Raw genomic sequence first — 20,108 nt, 5'->3', positions numbered from 1 at the left:
AATCCATAGCAGGTAGTAAGCAGAAATGATTCCAAGTACTGAATAACGACTGCAGAGGACCATCAAAATGAAAATATATTAAATGTCACCTCAATGTTTTGCTTGATCATGTTGTGCTGGAATTCCAGGGCCTTTTCTCTCAGAAAACGAGCGACGCCATCGTAAAAACAAAAGGTTGGCCGCTCACTGAAGTGCTGGCAGTGAGGAGTACGAGTGAGACAAAAGGCAGTTTCAGCCGTCGTACGCTGTGTCAAGTGACAGGAGAGCGTTCACGGCACCTTCTGACTCTTCATGGCCGTAACTGGGGAGAAAATGTGCACGACCGGGATCTTAAATCAGCCCGACCGTCTCTGTCTCCCTGGAGCTCAAGCGCGGCACGCCATCCCGTAGCGGCGCGCAAGCCACACCCCCCTTTCTGATCATTCTTAAAAGCCTGAAGCAAATTCAAGACAGTTTATTTGCTTGGTAGTCCATTACAAGGATACTATCCATCCAGACACCTATATTTTTTATAACAGGTTTGGGGTCTGGAGGATTATCTATACAGGTTGGCCAACTATTCCGTGGTCTAGGTATGTCCTGGTTACTTAATACCATTAGTTCTGTCTTCTCTCCATTTAGCTTTAGGCAACAGTTTGACATCCAGTGGGACACTTTGTTCAGGCAGGGGACCAATTGTTGGTTTCCTTTGTTGGGATCCACCAGACAGAAAGACAATCAGCTGGGTGTTATCTGCATAAGATACAACCGAGATGCAGCCTCCTGCACAATAGTGGTGAGCTAGTGCACGTATATGTTAAATAGCGTAGGTCTGAGTGACAAACCCTGTGGCACACCAAATTTAATTGGCAGGTGGTCAGAGAAGCAGTCTTTTTCCATCACTTGCTAGGATCGGTCTTCCAAAAAAGAGATAAACCAGTCCATCGCTTCACCCCGGATTCGTATTTTCCTTAGTCTATCTTTTAAGATGGAATGATTAACGGTATCAAATGCCGCACTAGGATCAAGCAAAATGATGTCGGCGGACCCGCTATTGTCTAATAGGGCTTTGAGTTCCTCTGTCACTACCAGAAGAGCTGCGTCTGTGCTGTGGTGAGCACGAAAGCCCATCTGTGTGGGGTATAGAATGTTATTCCTCTCCAGATAGCTGACTAAGGTCTGATTGACATGTTTCTCCAGGAGTTTACCAAGAAGAGGAAGTAGTTAGATGGGTCACAGATTACTAAGTATAGCTGGATCAAGATGGGGTTTTTTCAGAATAGGTCTCATTACGGCATGTTTTGGTACCAGGACAGAATCTAGTGATGTATTAAGTATTACCGTTAAGGGTGGGGGGGAGGGGGAGAGTAACCTCTGTCACTTTGAGTAGGACATGAGGGGGGGTTTGCGGGGTCTAACGGGGATCCATATTTGGTGGACCTTATCAGGTTGAGGATAGCATCTTCATTGAGCCTGGGGAATTGTGATAGAGTTGGGGCTGGGGCTGATTCTCTGACCTTAGTTAACCCCTCATGCGCCGATTCGGTGAGGTCATGAAATTCGCTATAGAGATCTGTCAGTTTCTTGTGAAAAAAATATGCTATTTCAATGCATCTTTCTTTAGTGGCATGAGGAAAACATTACTTTCGTAAGGGGTAGTCAGGGATTTGAAAACGTGTAGAAAGTTAAGGATTTCAAATAGTTAAACTCTTTCCATGCCTATGACGGCTCCATGCCGTCATGAGCCACGGGCGGCATGTGCTCATGACGGCGTGGAGCCGTCATCAACTTCCGCTCCTCCTGCGCGGCACTAATGCAACTAGAGGCCTGTGCGGGCGAATTAGTGAGTGGGCGGGGTCATGACGGCTCCACGCCGTCATGAGCACACGCCACCCGTGACTCATGACGGCGTGGAGCCATCATAAGTAAGGGAGCGCCACGCCCACCCCCTAGCCCCGCCCGTGCCGCAGCCGAATTCGTGCCGCGGCGAAGGGGTTAATGGGACTAACTGCGCATACCTGTTTTTAGGTCGAGGGACCTATAAGCTGCGCACAGGGCCGGACTGGGAACTGAAAGCAGCCCTGGCATATGCTGCTAGAGCAGCCCCCGTTCGGCGCATAACGAGCGAGCCCGACCACTCCTAGAGGGGTTTGGGGGGAGGGGGGCGGGGGGGGGCGCGGTATTCTCCCTGCAAGAAAATTTTGGTAAAAGACAGACCAAAACTGTGAAATTTACAGCACATTTATCATTACATATTCAATTGTATCAACTCTCAAATTTCAACCTGACACTATGGCAGAGGTTCGCCACGGATTTCATATAGATCGCGCATCCTGCAGACTTTATTCCCCTTTCAAATTGTCTCTTCAGCTGGTTTTGATTAAATCACTTACATTTAAACCTAGTCCTTCCTTGAGGCTCAGTGAGTTAAGTGCAGGGCCCGGCCATCACTGAGGGAGGGAGGGCCACAGCCCGGGGAAGGCTACAATTTTCCGGCACTTACTGTCACCGCCACCCCCTGCTAAGGACCCCTCAGTGGACGCCTCGTGACGTGAAACACACAAAAAGCTGCGCCCATGGAAAACACAGTGCTAGGAGTGAGTTAACTCTCGCCTCTGGCATTAGCTGTGATGTTCGAGTACTGACAAGACCAGGTAAGCCTTCCATCCTCCCAGGTACAGTAAATCAGGCCTCTGTAAGCCTCGTGTGCCATCTCAATCCATTCCACTTGGCCTCCCCTTGCTATATTCAGCGCCCCATGCCCCTTGGATCAGATCCTTTATGTAAAAACAAAACCTAAAATAAAGAATAAAATGTGAAATAAATAACCAGTCTCTACAGTTTCCCATGTGTGTGTGACTCACTCAAATCTATGTCAGTTTTCATACAGAGCCAAAATTTCTTGTATGATTTGAATATTTCCAAGGCATTGCCAGTGCACGTAACACAGGCATGTTACAGGCAGAGGCGGCCTTCTACAGGAAAAGAAGGCAGTCGGTAGAGGCGGGTTCCTACAGGGCAGGCCGCGGCCTGTCAGTGTGCTCCAGCAGTAGGCCTGTCTTCAACTTTCACAGAAAGTATTCTTCCTTTTTCATATTTTTTCCACTTGATGAGGCTTCCACAACATTTATATTATTCCTCCTTTATTGCTGCTAATGAAGTCTTAAAAAGAGCTCGATCAGTAACGGGTGCACAGAAGTCAGTCTTTCTGGGGGGAAGGTACGTGATAGGGCCACTGTTTAAATATCACAATGAGGGAATGCCTTAACTTTTAAGTTCCATGTATTTAAAGGTTTGTGGCATCGCTGCTTTCAAAGTATTAGACAATTTCTTTGCATTTTGGTTTATTTGGTTTTTCGTGTTAGAGTATGATAGTTGGTTTGTGGGCATACAATTCATGGGTATATGTTGGATAAAGACAAGTGCTGCAAACATCACTGTGCACATCCCCGATCCGAGGGAGTCTCCAACCCCTCGGCACGGACTAACCATAAAATCTAGCGCAGCTCGCCTTTGAATGGCAGAGCAACGGAGCCCCCTGGATCTTAAGAAGAGTGAATCTGCTGGCCTCTGGACCAGCGAACACAGGCTGCAGGCCATGAAGTAGACGACATGGTAATTTTCACTACTAGCACGGAAAATAGAGTATCATGGGGGCTGAGAAGATGTGGCAGAACTCTACTAACCGGCCAATGGCAACTTTAATTGATTAGTGCACTATCCTATCTCCCAAGTGGAGGTTGGAGCAGCAAGGCACCCGGGATCTGGAATGCTGATTATCAGATAACTCTCCATCGGCAATCTGAAGAGAGTTGCCAATATGGTGCGACTGTACCTGAGCAGGACACAGCGCCATCATTTAAGCATTTTGCACTCAACTGGGCAGAGAGACATGGGCCTGTAAATACTCCTACTGTGCTCCCTCGATACGTGTAAGACTATTGCTTCGCTTCTGTGGCACTGGACTCGAGTCGAAATTCATGCTTGCAAATTATTGCCTGCACTCTACCACAACAACAAGCTAGAGAACTCATAGTGGCGGCCACATGGCACAATAGCTCTTTCACATACAAAGACAGTAAAATATATATCGCATTGGCAGACTTTTGCGCATTCACCCGATCTGACTTTGAGTCACAGAAGGAAGCGCCTGTTTGTCACATTGAATAATACATCCACTCTGCGCTGCGGTTGCGGAACCGGGCCGGGGCTTAACCAGGCTTTAATTGCTTTTAATACCTGCCCGGTCGCGACGCCCCCAGCGACAGTCACAGTACTTGCCCAATAATTAAATGATCAGGGTCAACACTCACCTGTGGGCGCCGGGTGGCAGCCTGCAGACACGGCCCGGGGGCCGGGGCAGGCTACAAGTAAATTATGGGGTCAGGGCCTCTCCAGGCTCCGCTCCAGCCTCTCGATGTCTCACTCTCTGGCCTCCTCATGCGCACTTTTTAATGCGCGACTCCAATGCGCTTGCGCATGATCACCCCTGACCCAGACCTCTGACTCCAGACCCCCCACGGAAAGGGTGAATGACGCACTGCGCAGACGTGAAGGCGGATACTGAAGACGCCGCGCATGGTGCAGACAGTCAGACCAGCCAGTGGATTGTTTTATAAATATTATGCTGTAGTGCTAGCAGTGCTGGACACGGGCAGACAGTGCGTGCAGCACCAGCAGCTGCATTTTATGCAGATAGTTGTGTGTTTGTTTGCTGCTCGATCACGCCAGGTTCCAAATCGGCCCCAGCAAACAAAAACGGGCCCCCAGCATACAAAACCGGCCCCCACCCCATCCAGCCGACCGGGGGATTGCCCGGTGCCCGGAATTGCCAGTCCGGGCCTGGCTGCGCAAAGCGCAGCTTCCGGTCCGGAGAATTAATGTTTTTTAGTAGGGCTTCAGAACCCGCCTCCCTGCCCTGTCTCTCCTCCATTGGCTGGCTTCCTAAACAGAGGCCAGCCATTGGAGGAGAGAGCCGTCCCTCCAAAGAAGCTCCGTCTTTTTCGGATTTGGGGGCGTACGTTTTGCTGTTCTTTAGACAGGGACGTTGTCCGTCACTCAAGACAGCAAAACACGCCCCCGAATCCGAAAAATTTCAGAAGCTTGAGGCCGCCATTTCTGCCCGACCGCCAGTCACGACAGACCCTCCGTTGTCCCGATGCTGTATTTTCCGACCATTAGTATGTCATCCTGCCTCGGTTTCCTTCCTTCCGCCTTTCCTCTCTCAGCCTCCTCCTCTCCCTGCGCTCTTTCCTCCGCCGGACCCACATCCCTTCCTCCGCTTATGCCCACCCAGACCAGTCCCGCAGCTCTGCGCCTCTCCAGGCACGAGAGACCCTTTAGCGCAGCCCGTGACCCGTGTGGGTCAAGGCGCTACTTGTGCAGTGGCTCCGTGAACCGGCTCTTCAGCCGTGTCTTTTTCCTGCCCCCCGCTGGAAGTGGAGTCCGGGGAGAAAGCACTGTTCAGTGACAGTCCGGTCACTTGCATGCAGCGGTCTAACTGGGGTTCCGAAAACACATTCCAGGTAAGGGGACTGGGGCTGTGATTTGAGACATCACGCCCAAAGGAAAGATCCGCTAGTATGAGACACCAGACTGCCTTGTGAGGGAGCTCCCCCCCCTTTCCTCTGCCCGCAGCTCTCCTTAGTCACGCCTCGCCCCCCCTTCCCTCTGCCCGCAGCCCTCCTCCGTCCCGCTCTCGTTTAGGACTTATTATTTCTGCCTCACAATGTCATCGTTGCTGTTTCGCCACTTGCTTTGCCATCCCCTCGCTCTTCTCATGTGTCGTTGCTTGCCTGTTATTGCCCCGTCCCCCACGTCGTCGCTCAGCAGTTGTTGTTCGTTCCCTGTCCTCCTCCCACATAGTTGCTTGCTTGTTTTAATTGCCCCGTCCCTACTGTAGCAAAGCTTGACCTTCCTGGCTGGATTAACTGAGCATGATTTTATTTAAGGCAGTCCGTGAAAGATTCAAACAAGAACAACCAGATGTACTTTTGAGTTTTTTCCACTAATCGCTTTACTGCTGCCCTTAGTTATTGACATTAGCTTACTATTCAAGTCAGTATAAGGTGCTGTTTAGGAAACTTCATATACATGTTTTGCCCCCATACAGCATAGTGTGAGGTTCCCACCACAACCAGTTACATTTACAGGCAGAAAACGGACTAAAGCAGGGCCACTTCATCCGATGACATCCTAAATGATGAGACGTTCAGAGCGAGAGTTGCGAGGGCTTGAACAACATTTCAAACAAGGGGTTCATTTCCAGCTTTTCAAGCCCCTGGCTACAAAGGGTTAGAACGATTTTATTTCTGGGCAAAATTGAAGGTTAGGTCCACATAATCGAGCGTAATTTCTAGGATAAAGAAGAACCTGGATTATGTTTTCACTCAATTTTACAACTCTCATTTTTTTCATGTATGCATGTTTTTACTTCTTTGGTTGTTAGTTAGGGATTTGTCATGCTCAAACGTTTTGCGAGCACAAAAATCTACTAAACCTTCGAGTTTTGCAGCAATGGTATGACTGAAAAGCCAGAAGCTGGCAGCAGTGACTGGGGATTGGAAAACACTAAAACTGTGGTAAAGCCAATAGGTCTCAACTAAGCGAGAGTTATTGACTTTGTCAAAGTTTTGTTTAGCCATGTTGTACAGCGGTGCACCTGCTGTGCACCATGACTGAAGGTAAAGGAAAAGAAAGTGCTGTGGTGCAACCAGCGCTAACTGCCTTATACTAATTGTTTTACTGATGTAAGAAGGCTCTCACCCCTTCACTAAGCGAAGCTAGATTTTTTTTTTTAATTCATGTACTATTGACTGTAAAATTATGCAAAGTATTACCTAATGCCTACATAACTTTACAATTCTGGGTTCAAAACATTAAACGCCTCTTAGATTACAGATTAATACTTCAGTAGGCATATAATGAGCTATTAGTCACTTTGTAATTTGCTTGTGAATAGTTTTCAAAATGTGCTGACGGGTCACCTTCGCATTCGACTTTTATACAGCTGCACCAAGCAACCTAGAAGTCAAGCATATATGGACTGGAATTATTTGGAAAATACAATTGCTTGTCAGAGGTAACCATCTATTTCAGAGAAAATACTTCTTGTAAAACATAATAAATTGATGTTTGCTTCATTTTATATTGCTCTTCTGGTCTTTACAAGTTTTGTAAATAATTGGTGTTCGTATCACCAAATATGATGGTACCAATTTAGTAAACTGGGAAGGAGTTGGCCCTGCGGAAATTGAACTCCTGATTTACAGATCACAGAATATAACAGCGATGAGCATTTAATTCAGAGACCATGTTAACTCCTCATGGACATTAATTCTACAAATAGTGTAATCTTTTCAGCAAGATTATTTTAGTTTCTCACAAATACTGCATCATTTAAATGCTGTATGGGCCAAAATCATAGAATCGATGATTGCAGCATAGCCTTCAAGGTTTGTTTCCAACCCCAAACTGAACGTCGAACAATTTTAGTAGCATCTTGATCTGGCATGGCATTTTCAGCTCTACACAGCACTCAATCCTATGCAAATTTAAGTCATTGAATTACATGGTACAAGATCCAGTGTAAACCCTAGGGATCTGGCATCGGTGGTAGTTTTTATCCTTTAAGCTCCTTAGTCCCAAGTCAGTCTCGGGACTAGGGCTACTGTTAGGGCTGTTTGGTAAAGTTAAAAGTTTGGATACAGGTGTGTTATAAGAATACACACTTTGAAATGCCATGTCCCTTTACATACTAGATACAGCTAGGCATAATTGATATATTTGGTCACAATTATATACACGTTCCTCTATACACAAAATGAAACCGTGATTGTAACAGTCCTGCACCCTGTAGAACTTCCAAAGCGGATTGCCGCATTTAAACCACAGAAAAACTACTTTTCTATCAACACCAGTTTTAGAAGATAATATTTATTACCTATGGTCGCTGCACCCCGGCTCAGCCAGCGCTGTATTATGGTTCTACACAGGGACCTCTAGTAACATACTGCGATTCTGCACCCTATTCACATCGCGCAGGAGCCTAGCTCTGTATATGCGAAAGCTGGGAATGATCAGCAGCTGAGCACACAAGTGGCTATTGTGTCTCTTATTATCTATCGAGGCTTAGGTTTGATTAAGCGTTGTTACGAGTGCTTCTTCGAAAACACAGGGTGTCTCTTTCACACGATTTAAAGCCAGCAATTAAGCCACGATATAACGTGCCGTATGTCAAAGTCGTTTTAAAGCGTTACAAATGTGCAAGCACTATGCATACAACGAGGCTACGGGTGCATCAGGTAACGACAACATAACATCGCATGCTTTAAAAGTAGCAAACTAAAGTGCACTTAACCTACGCCCAATGTTACGTATTTAGAAATGATTATGCGGGATACTACTACTACAAAGCACTGCAATAGTCTGCGATATTTTGCCTAATGGAACTGACTGCTACACTGCACATTTGTCAACGCAGTGCTAGAGCACGGCTCTACAGGGACCTCTAGTCACAGACTGCGACACTGCACCCCGGTTCAGCCAGCGCTAGAGAACGGCTCTAGAGGGACTTCTAGTAACAGACTGCGATTGTGTGGTTGTGTGTGTGGCTCTGTGTGGATAGCTTTTTTTGTAGGTGCCTCTATGTGTGGGTGGCTCTGTCTGTGTGAGGCTGGATCTGTGTAGGTGGCTCTGTGTGTGTGGGTGGCTCTATGTGAATGACTGTGTGGGTGGCTCTGTATGTGTGTGTGTGAGGCTCTGTGTGGGTGTAAATGCAATAGGTCATGCATATGCGAGCGATTAAGCTATTGGCGTTGTAAATAACAATGCCATTTATTTAACGATTAAGCTATTGGCAATGTAAATGACAATGCTATTTATTTATGATTAAAAAAAAAATGTTCATGAGCAATGCCAATAGCTCTACCTTTAATAATACCGAGACCATTGCATTGTAAATGCTTGTTAATACATGCAGGGCAGAATCGGGAAAAGAGGTGACAAACGCCTAACTTCACTAGTTATACGAATGCCAAAAAGTATTGAAATATGGAAAAAAGAAGTCACAATTTGAATGACGTTTTTTTGATTTTTTTTGTGTGCAACATTAACAAATAATGCTTGAGAAAAATGTCTGTCTGACTATGCTTGCTAACTGTTGGAAACCTGGATGGCCTTCTCTCCACGTGGCACTAATGCATTCCAAAGCCTACATGCAGCATGTTAGTTTGTATTATACTACGAACTTTACTTACTCGTTCTAGTCAACAATGGCTTTTTATTGCAAACATACGACGTTTACTTTTGCAGTTTAAATGACAAAAGTTACAGTCAGATTGGCACGCTTTGCACATCTTGGCTGCATTCCGAAGTGCGTTTCTTGTCACCAATGGAACACGCATTTTTTACAGAGTATTACCGCCACCTAGCGGAAATAATGTAACCTGATGGGATATTTAACGTAAACTGGCAGCTGACTAAATAACGAGAAATATTTCAGAGGCAACAATCGTTTGATAGTGGAGAAAGAGGCTCTCAAACCAACACCGATAGGTAGGAAGCACTCTTAATGGCGTCTCTAGAAGGGGGTCAGATAGGGCCTGTGCCCCAGCTCTATTGATCTTGCCGCCCCATCCTATTGGACTCATCCCCACAGCTGCTAAATGCACCAGGAGGCGACACAGAAAACAAGCATTTACAATGCAATAGGTCTCGCATTTACGAGAGTTTGAGCTATTTGCACTGCAAATGACAATGCCTTTTATTTATGTTTTGGTTTTTAAAACATAAATAAAAGGCGTGGTCATTTACAATGCCAATAGCTTAAACATGTGTAAATGCAAGACCTATTGCATTCCAAATGCTGGTCTCTGGAAGCCATGAGATGGGCAGAGCCGTATTCAAGTCAGATGATTACCTTGGCCTCAACTGGTTGCGAAAAGGGGGTGACACTCTCCAGATGGATGCTGTCCATCGAAACGGGGAACAGCAAAAATAAATCCTAGCACTCCGCTGGGCGTGACTACAGATTAAACAAGCCCCAGGCTGAAAAGGGCGAGGGCAGTGCTCCCACACAGTATGCTGCCAGCAGACGGTGGTCTCAGCCCCTGCTGTCTTTTGGTTTTGAAGCACTTTGAGGAGGAGGAGGAGGAAGAGCTTGGCCATAGGGTACAGTTTTATTTCTGCCCCCAAGTCAGCCTCAAGCAGAAGATATGAAAACCTCCAAGTGTTGCTGCTAGGGAGACTGCACCACGGCCGGTGACGGGCAAACTTAAACCAGCACTTCCCAGGAAGAGGGTGCAACCTCACTTCATACACGCTCCCACATTGCCTGGGATATCTTCCTGGCTTCTGACCCCTTCCTGAAATCCCCTCTGGCCTCTGATTTCTTCGCTGGGAGAGATGTGGTGTCATATTTGCTGCGCCAGCCAGGGGTGCAGAACAGGAGGCCCTGCTGCATAAGCGACCCGCACTGTTTACTGGCATCACGTTGTCTGGCAGCGTTCATGGCTCGGGGGACCGAGATGTCCGGAGAGCACCAACTTTAAATAAAGCCAAATGTGAGAGAATCGAGGTATTCTACTTCCACTGGGGTGCATTATTGTCGTGGTGACGGCCCCTACTCTACTGCGGTTTTGTTTCAATTGGTAGCAGCAGTCCGAGGGGACTCAGTGAGGTGGACGTTGGACTTCATATGGGGGATTACTTGCTTCACCTACCTGCAGAGAAACCACACGCCTGCACCAACGTGTTTTACTGCTCCCCATGCCGCCAACCCAGATGGATAATCATGATGTATTCTGGGAGTTGTAGTTGGGACATTCAGCGCAACAAACAATAGGTGTGCTGATTCATTTCCTTGATTGGGGGAGGAGAATTCAGGGGGTGCTAGCATACATCAAGCAGCAGGATTGGGCTAACATGAAGCAGGACTCCATGCAGTGCAGGGCGCTGAAGAAGGCTTTATGCTGAAATGCATTCGCCGCCACTGTGTTGTTCCGAATAAAGCGTGTTTCCTTCCTGAAATCCCCTCTGGCCTCTGATTTCTTCGCTGGGAGAGATGTGGTGTCATATATACATATATGTATATACATACTTAACCTTCGTAGGTGACCCCACCAGTTTCATCTGTGCCCCAGTGTGTGCCCCCAATGAAATTATCTTCTAAATATGCCAGTGACTACTCTCTCCAAATCTCATTAACAGCAGTACTTAATTTAAGCCAGTGGTTTCCAGTTTCTGGTGCACTGCACCAACAATTAATTGTCAACACCGACACTTATGACAACTGCCACCTGGTGGCGCTGTTTGTACAATTTAAAGATGAGCAGAACAGCAGTTGTTTATTAATTCAGTATATATTAAAAACAACTAACCTGGGTTGAATCCATCATCGTTCTTTAGCTCACTTCGCCACCTCAGTTCAGACCCAGCCATATGCAAATCAGTCTTGCCCCTGTGCCTCATGGGAACAGTCCAGACTGAACTGCCAAGCCAGGTCTTCCCTGAACCACAGAGTTGGCATGGTATACCCAGACGTGGGTCCCATGCTCACTTTGCAACTGAATTCAAGCTAGCCTGGCTGATGAGGGGTGTTACCCGAAACCGGTCCCAGGATGCTTGTTTCTGGTTCAGGGAAGACCTGGCTTGGAAGTTTGGGCTGGACTGTTCCCATAAAGCACAGGGTCAAGACTGATTTGCATATAGCTGGGTCTGAACTGAGGTGGCAGAATGAGCTAAAGAACGATGATGGATTCAACTCAGATCTGTGACTAGGGGGAGTGTCTGAAAAGTTTCAACGCACCATCCATCATCTCCTTGTGTTTGTTTTGTTCGCCCTAAGTTGGCATGGTTTGCTCAGACATGGGTCCCTTGCTCACTTTGCCACCTGATTCAAGCTAGCCTGGCTGATGAGGGGTGTTTCCCCGAAACCGGTCCCAGGATGCTTGTTTCCTGTTCAGGGAAGATATATATATTACCTACTAGCCGTCGACAGTAGGTAGTTTAATTTAGGACCTAGTATCCATAGGAAAAACATCTTAGACTTACTTATAGCTGTGTCGCCTTTTGACAATTCTTCACAAAATTTTGCCCCAAATAGTGGCATGGTTTGTCTGGTTGGGCATGGATAGTTTCTGAGTGATTGTAGAGGCGGGTGCGAAAAAAGGGGGAATCAAAAAAAGTGCTTTGAGAGTGCAATTTCATGGGAATTTTGAACACTACTACAGCCCGAACTACTGGACGGAATTACATCAAATTTGGCAGAGAGGTAGATCTTGGTCCAGAAAAGTGTAAATCCATTCAGTAGTTGTGGATTTATGGAAGGGAAAAGAATTACATACCCAAGGATGCGGCCCCTCCACGGTGGATCCACGAAGTCATGCGCCACCAGCAATGCCGTGATTGCGGTTGCCATTTTAAGTACCGGGGAACAGTCCTGTGGCTCCATAATCAATCCTGTGCATAGGAGGGTGCTGCAGCATCTCAGCACAATACACCCTGTGCATAAGAGGGTGCTGCAGCATCTCAGGGCAATACGGAACGGGGACAAGACATATCCAGTGGCACGACATTTTGAGTCACATCATGAGAAAAATGAGCAAGGTCTAACGTACTTTGTAATTGACTGCATACCGCCGAATGTTCGAGGTGGAAATCGAGAGAAAAAGCTCCGAAAATCGGTCAAGTTATATATTGGCACTCAAAAGACGCACCCAGGTAGGTTTGAACATTGAGGAAGATTTGATTACACATTTGTAAGTGCGTGGGGGTGTCTTAATGAAAGTATTCTCAGGAAAAAGAATACAGCCTCTCTAAAACTGTTTTTAAACTGTTTTTTTGTTTGTTTATTCTCACATTTAGTTGTTTTTACGAAGGACTGAGTACTGGTTATCAATAATAACAATTTTTCAATAACAATGCCCACTGGGGCTTAATAAGAACACGTATGATCAATGGTACATAAGCGTTACGAAATAGAGTATAATGACGCAATGAATTTTGATCAAACAGTCTTTGCGATTTTAAACTGTATTTAGACAGCTATATATCATGCAAATTACCGTGATCAGTAACACTTAAGAGACCATAGAAAATGTGAATAAGGCAATGAATTAATGCTTTAATAATTTACATAAGGTGTTAATCTCCAGCCAATGAATTTTGAAACATTGTGTTTTAAATGCAAGGTGTATTTCGCCCGAGTTAAACTAAAAACTACCAGTCTGTCCTTCAATGCACTACGGTTGTAGGCACATCAAGTGACTTGTCACGAGTACGGAGATTTAAAAATGGTTGACTCACAGTAAAAAACTGTTGGTGATCAGGCCTGCAGGACAGGCAAAACGCGTACTATCAGCTGAATAAAAAGTCTATTTAGCCAGAACACAGCGTCATCTCTCCTTGGTTTCGAGGTGTTGGATTAAATATATGTATATATATATATATATATATATATATATATATATATATATATATATATATATATATATATATATATATATATATATATATATATATATATATATATATATATATATATATGTTCAAAAAAGCCCTAAAGCAACGAGTGAGCACTCCGCAGCGCTCTGAAAACAGTAATCCTGTGCTGAACCTACTAAAGGATATTAATGGACAGTACTTCCAGAAAACTACATCTCCCAGCATGCCATTGTGCTGATGGAGCCAACCACACCCACTACGGGAAGTTTACTACAAATAAAAGGAGATTTAAAATGGAAGTGCATGATCAGTGCATCATTACTTGCCCATGATGAAGAGGCGTATTAGCCTTGAAACGCGTCGGCAGAGGAATTGTGAAAAATATTGGGAGCTGAATAAACGAGCTGCAGCGAGGCTTGACAACCTGAGGATGAGAGCGCTGCGGAGTGCTCACTGGTTGCTTTAGGGCTTTTTTGAACTTACACAGACATCACGGCTGCCCTGGCCGTGGAGAAGAGCACCACTTCGTTTTTGGAAGGCTGAGGGGTGGAACAATGTTAAACCTTACAGTGCGGCACTCTATCTGCAAATAAGCTCGTTTTCAAACTCCCCTTCCTACTAAAGGTTACAATTGAACTATGAAAACAGTAATCCTGTGCTGAACCTGCTAAAGGATATTAATGGACAGTACTTCCAGAAAACTACATCTCCCAGCATGCCATTGTGCTGATGGAACCAACCACACCCACTACGGGAAGTTTACTACAAATAAAAGGAGATTTAAAATGGAAGTGCGTGATCAGTGCATCATTACTTGCCCATGATGAAGAGGCGTATTAGCCTCGAAACGCGTCGGCAGAGGCATTGTGAAAAATATTGGGAGCTGTAAAAACGATCTGCAGCGAGGCTTGACAACCTGATTGTGAGAGCGCTGCGGAGTGCTCACTCGTTGCGGAGTGCTCACTCGTTGCTTTAGGGCTTTTTTGAACTTATATATATATATATATATATATATATATATATATATATATATATATATTTCACTCCACAATGCGTAGCACAAACCACGGGTGGTTTCAAAACAGTGGCTGCGGTACATCTGAATTGGCCATTCTGTATACATATGCGTACTACACTCCAAGATGGCCGACACATTGAGGCTTGAGTCCTTTGTCTATTTTGGTTACACTCTCACGTGAAACTTTATTTATTGTATGTTCACTGTTTTGAAACCACCCGTGACCAAGGCGAGTTTCCTCGCCGAAACGCGTTGGGTTGTTTTCCGTGTTTGTATCACGATGCTGCAATGGAATGAATAAATACATTTGGAAAAGCGCACTATGGTTTGAATTGTGATCCCTGGCTTCTCGAGGCGAGTGCAGTTGGCGTGGTTTGTGCTACGCATTGTGGAGTGAAATATTGACACAGGGTTACCTTTGCCCCTGACCTGCACCGCTGTCTTGGTGTCCTGGCGTTGCGGAGGATGTGGACTTGAATATATATATATATATATATATATATATATATACATATATATATATATATATATATACTTACACACAATTCATTTTGAACTATATAACTTTACCTTTATCAATATTCATTTTATAGACTATATTCATGTTATTTACAAACATATATAATATATGTTATCCATTTTAATTAACATAGTTCTTACTTATTACTTTTAAGAAATAACATGAATTATTTAACTATTAACTTTTAGAATTTTTAACTAGCACCTCATCTTTTATTAATTGTTTCCAAGAGAACAGAAGAGTACTACTTTATTGATTTCTGAAGTCGTCGTATAGTTTGTACCCACCATTATTTGGCTATACGCTACTTGCCAAGTCTTTTTATTGGTATCTTTCTCACTCGCAGGCACGTCAGAGCCCTTACCTGTCCCCCAGGTCCTGCGCTATTAGCAGATGCTTCAGGTGGTACTCGATGGCGCCTTCGTAGTCCTGGAGGAGGGTGTAGGTGTTTCCCAGGCTGTAGCAGGCCTGCGCCTCCACCGCGGGGTCCTTCAGGTGCTTCGAGAGGTGCAAGGTTTTTCTGCAGAAGCAAAGATACACAAATTGTTCACAATGTGCTCAGAGTCCATAATAATCTCCACCTGACTGATGGATGAGGAGTGGGCCAGACTTTTTATAATATCCGGGTACCCATAACTGTAACCCGGGGTGGGGGGAGGGGAGAAGGGGGTGTTAAATCACCAACCCAGGTGCTTGCTCTTTTCCCATCATATATATTTATTTTCATTGTATTTTCATGGCAACAAAATATCAATTGTGACAATGATTCTCTAACGCTCTGAAAAACAATTTCCCTGGTGAGCAACCATTTGTACATAGGTATCTGTATTTGGTCATATTCTGAGAAGTCTTCCCACTTTTAATACACATAAATCAAAGTGGGAGGCCCAGGGTCCCCAGATTTCAGTATGCTTGTGGGGCAGCCTCTCGCCAGGTGCATCCATGCACAAAGAGGCTAAAAACGAGGGAGAAACAAACAAAAGTGAGGCAGAGGCGTATGAAATGGCACATAGAGGATGTAAATAGAGTAAATAAGACACTAAAGGGAGATGTGAGAGATTAAAAGGAGGGCTGAGGCCCAGTAAAGAAAGAAGACAGAGGAGCAGAGAGAGAGCAGCAGCAGAGAGGCAGGGAAGTCAGGTCCAAAAGGGCCCTGACTGGTCGGAGGACCAGCCTAGGTAAGTACGGGGGGGGGGGGCTGGCACCTGCTTCAGTCTGAGGAAGAAAGAAGAGATGAGACTATAACGTACATAAACTAGAGTGGAAAGAAGGAAAAGACAAAAAGAGCAGTAGGTATAAAAGAAAGAAGAATCAAGAGGGGAGAGGGGTGAGAAGAAAAAGACTGGGAAAACAAACGAGAATGGAACCAACCTAAAGAAAGAAACAGGGGGAGAAAGAAATAGGAGGAAACATTTAGTGAGAGAGAGAAAGAGAAAAAAAGAACGAGAGAGAAATAAAGAAAGTGCGAGAAAGGTGTTTCAGAATGAAAAAAGGAACCAGACCAGATCCATTGTGCTGTACTCTATATACAACTGACCTATAAATGAACACAGCCTTGTCATCAATTAATTCCTTGTATCGGTCTCTTAGTTATAGGAAGCAGGAAATGTGGTTCTGCTTCTGCAGTGACAGTGTGTTTTAGATTTTAGCACTTTACATATGCAGCACTACCCTTTGCTTAAAAGGTGATTGTCTTCTGTCCTATATACTTTTGCTTGGATGGAGATAGGCCTTCTTACACTTTGTAATTTATGCAGCCACTGCTTAAGAAAAAACTGTAATAGATGACAAAGTATTTGTTGGGGGGAAAAAAGCTATATTTTCTTCACAGGATCCTTGAAGATGCACTTTATATAAACAGAGACAAACATGTCTTTTTTTAACACTTTCCAAAGAAATCCTTCTACTACCAACCACTTGGAAGGGCTAACATGCATTCCTGTCCAATGCTGGGCTACCTTTTACTCCAACAGTACACATGAAGAGGAGGCAGCCACAACAAGTAGGGGGAGGCAGAGAGAAGAAGATTTATGCAGAACGTTGGACAAACAGGCAAGAAAAGGACGACCTAGGCAAAGAAGGGTCCGCTCCGAGATAGACTGAGAGGGGGAGGTGACCAGAAAGGCAAACACATGATAACAATGAATAGAGGTTGAGGGAGAGAGACAAAGATGGGAGAGAGAGGAGAAGCATTTGAAAGAAAGCAGATACAAACCTTTGAAAGCAAGTTGAGAAGGAGAGGCAAGATAAGGTAATCGGTAGAGGTGAAAAGAATTAAGAAGATTTGGAGATAAGATAAAATGGATAAAGCTTAATGTGAAAGTATGAAAGAGGTGCCAGAGAAATTGTAAAAATAGAGGTGAAGGGGATATGAAGAAAGATGCAGAGTACTTTAGAATTTGGTGGAGCAGGAGCCCTGCCAGGAAGAGATGAGGTTCCCACCCCACCAAGCTCGTGTCCTCCCTTGTTTAGTAATAATGGAAATGTGAGGTTCTTCACACCGAAGCATCCGCATACTCTGCTTATGGGCATCGCTAATCTATTCACCAAAAGGATCGCCCATCAATGTACTTCAGAAGTCACTACTGGCTGACCGGATCGTGGTGACGTGGGATTCCTGGTGTGGTGCCATTGCCCTGGGAGTAAATTAAATGTTTCAAATGTACCAATCATCTCCTCCTGGCTTGCTGAATCACTTGCCCAAGGACTGCTCTGGCCACACTAATGTCAAGGGCAGATGGTGGACTCTGGCTCTTCGTACTGGTTGTGGTTCAAGGGCTGAAGGATGTATCATTTGGGTATCGGGGTGGGATGCGGGTGATAAATACTCATCTGTGGATTGACACAGCGGGGTGGAGCACTCGAATGGATCAACCTTCGACAGTAGGCTCCATGCGGACACCTTTGGTCACATATGCTGCTCCTGTGGGAGGTTGTTCACGGCCCATATATGCTCTCCATACTGATCTCCATCCTGGTTTCCTTTCTCTGTGACCACCCCCCTGCCTATTTCACATTGCCCTATACTCTACAGTGGTGGGTTCCTTCTAGGCTAATACTAATCAGGACTGGCTTTATCATGGGTGTTTGTTTTTGCTCCTGCTTTCCTTTTTCCCCTATATTTCTTGTTTATCTCATGTTTTCCAGGCATCAGGCCAGGATGTGAAAAATTGCATACTGTCTTGTATTTAAAGTTGTATTGCTCTTATGCTCAATACGTATGACCTCTTTGTATATAGTGAAGCTTGTGTTTGATGTACTCTGCTCTTGCTAAGATAATGTTCTAAATAATGAAACCAATGGAAATATGATATGGAAGAAAGGACAGCACTTCCAGCACACCTTTTCCCTGCCTAGGTCCACTACACAGTGAATGGACGACCTCGGCAGGGAAAATAAGCAATGCCTACTCCCCACACAGAGAGAAAACTCCCTGTGTAATGTAGGCAGAAGCTACTGCCTACATTGCAGTGGAAGATTTGCAGACTGTTTTCCATACCCTCAGATAGACAAGAGTTCAAATACAGGGATGAGTAAAGAGATGCAGATCGAACGTGCGACATGGCGATGAGATTGAAACTGGACTGCATCGGGGTGAGAGGATGGAGAAGACAGAAATGCTGGGCTGTGGAATTCATGTATCCACACAAGAATGATATTTGTATTCCAGAGATCTGTTTCAAATACTTTTGAAATCTTAAAAAGAGAAGGTGACAACAATTTATTGGGAATGACTGTGTATTGCCATTGATAATTGCAGTTCTCATCAATGAAGGACATGCTGGATGCTTTTCTTTTAAATTTGTATTCATGAGGTTTATACAGTGCTTGAAAAACCAAGAGGCCAGTTGAAAGGGCATTCGAATAAAAATGGGATTCAAGGCGTAAGACCTAGTCTTATCAGCTGGCAGAAGCAGACCAGAGGTGGGAGTAGGGCACAGGAGCTTGGATTCACAGCTGTTTTAAAGTCCAGATGCCTGCCTGACCAAATGTTTTTTCAGAACATTCTGAATCTTGAAAAATTGTCACCCAGCAAGAGGAGCATTGACCATGCAGTGCATGCCTAAACAAATTACATTCTCACTTGATAAATGGAGGTTTGACTTTTTAAGTGCTAACCTTAAGTTTCAGGTCAGCCGGCATGGTACTATCATGTTGGGTAGGTAGGAAAGTATCTTATGAACCGGGCATTAGATCTTGACATGACTTGACATTAGTGCAGGGAAGGCGTGGCCAAAAATTTTCAGACCAACGACAATCTGAATTTGTAATAGTCCGGCCATAGTTTCTACATGAAGATCCATATATATTCTGCTACAATAATGATTTCTAGAGATCACCAGGAATTGTAAGGGGAGTGAGGTTTTCTTGTCATTGTTCATCTAAGTAGTTGGTGACAGATTATCTTGAAAAAGAATGCCCTGCTTGAAGGTATTTTGAACGAGAGTTAGTCTTGGAAGGCCAATCAAAAGAATTCATGGCAAAGTTGTAAGACCATCATAGTAGGATTTCAGTCTTAGAGGTGTGGAGAGAGAGGCAATTACGGTGTATCCAGTTCTGGACATTTATAAAACAGTCCAAGACTTGATGGCACCAACATGGATCTTTTTGGTTTGTTTGCATACTAGGTATGTGATTGACTGGAAACAGAGACACTGAAAAGAGAAGGCGATGGTACTGACCCTTGTGACCTGTCACAAGTGATGGTGGTGGAAAGTTATAAGGACAATTTTACCTGGTAGGATCAGTTGAAATGGAAGGAGGAGAACCACCGCCACACACTGTGACAACAATAAGTTGAGAGTAACAAGAAAAATCACTACAGACCCAAGACCACCGCCCCTAAGTGCAACACCACCTGAACACCTGGCTGAATGATGGAAAGAATTTCCTGCTCTGTAAATATGTAATATATAACTGTCCAAGCCTAATCGCTGTTAAAATGTAATCCTGAGTGCATTTGCTATTTATATATATATAAATCTAACCACTAGTATATGTGGTAGCACTTTGTACTTACTACCACTCCTAAGTGATCTTAGAGTTTATCTGTTTGTATCTCTTCCTTGAGTGACTTTACAACTTGTACATTTGCAATTGTTTCTGTTTGTATCTCTTATTTTATTTTATTTATTTATTTTTTTGCAG

General features: G+C 44.7%; 1 protein-coding gene across 3 annotated transcripts in view; it reads right to left on the bottom strand.

Moving 5' to 3' along the window:
* Positions 1-20,108, bottom strand: part of LOC144754271 (G-protein-signaling modulator 1-like) — a 764,693-nt gene that overhangs the window by 388,107 nt on the left and 356,478 nt on the right. For all 3 annotated transcript variants that reach the window (XM_078641901.1, XM_078641898.1, XM_078641900.1), the window contains exon 7: positions 15,325-15,480. In XM_078641901.1, the coding sequence (XP_078498027.1) occupies positions 15,325-15,480 (156 nt within the window). The remainder of the gene's footprint in view (positions 1-15,324; positions 15,481-20,108) is intronic.

This window comes from Lissotriton helveticus, chromosome 5_1 (genome assembly GCF_964261635.1).
Source record: "Lissotriton helveticus chromosome 5_1, aLisHel1.1, whole genome shotgun sequence".
Lineage (NCBI taxonomy): Eukaryota > Metazoa > Chordata > Amphibia > Caudata > Salamandridae > Lissotriton > Lissotriton helveticus.
The sequence above is the reverse complement of the archived record's forward strand: the minus strand, read 5'-3'. Positions and strand labels throughout refer to the sequence as shown.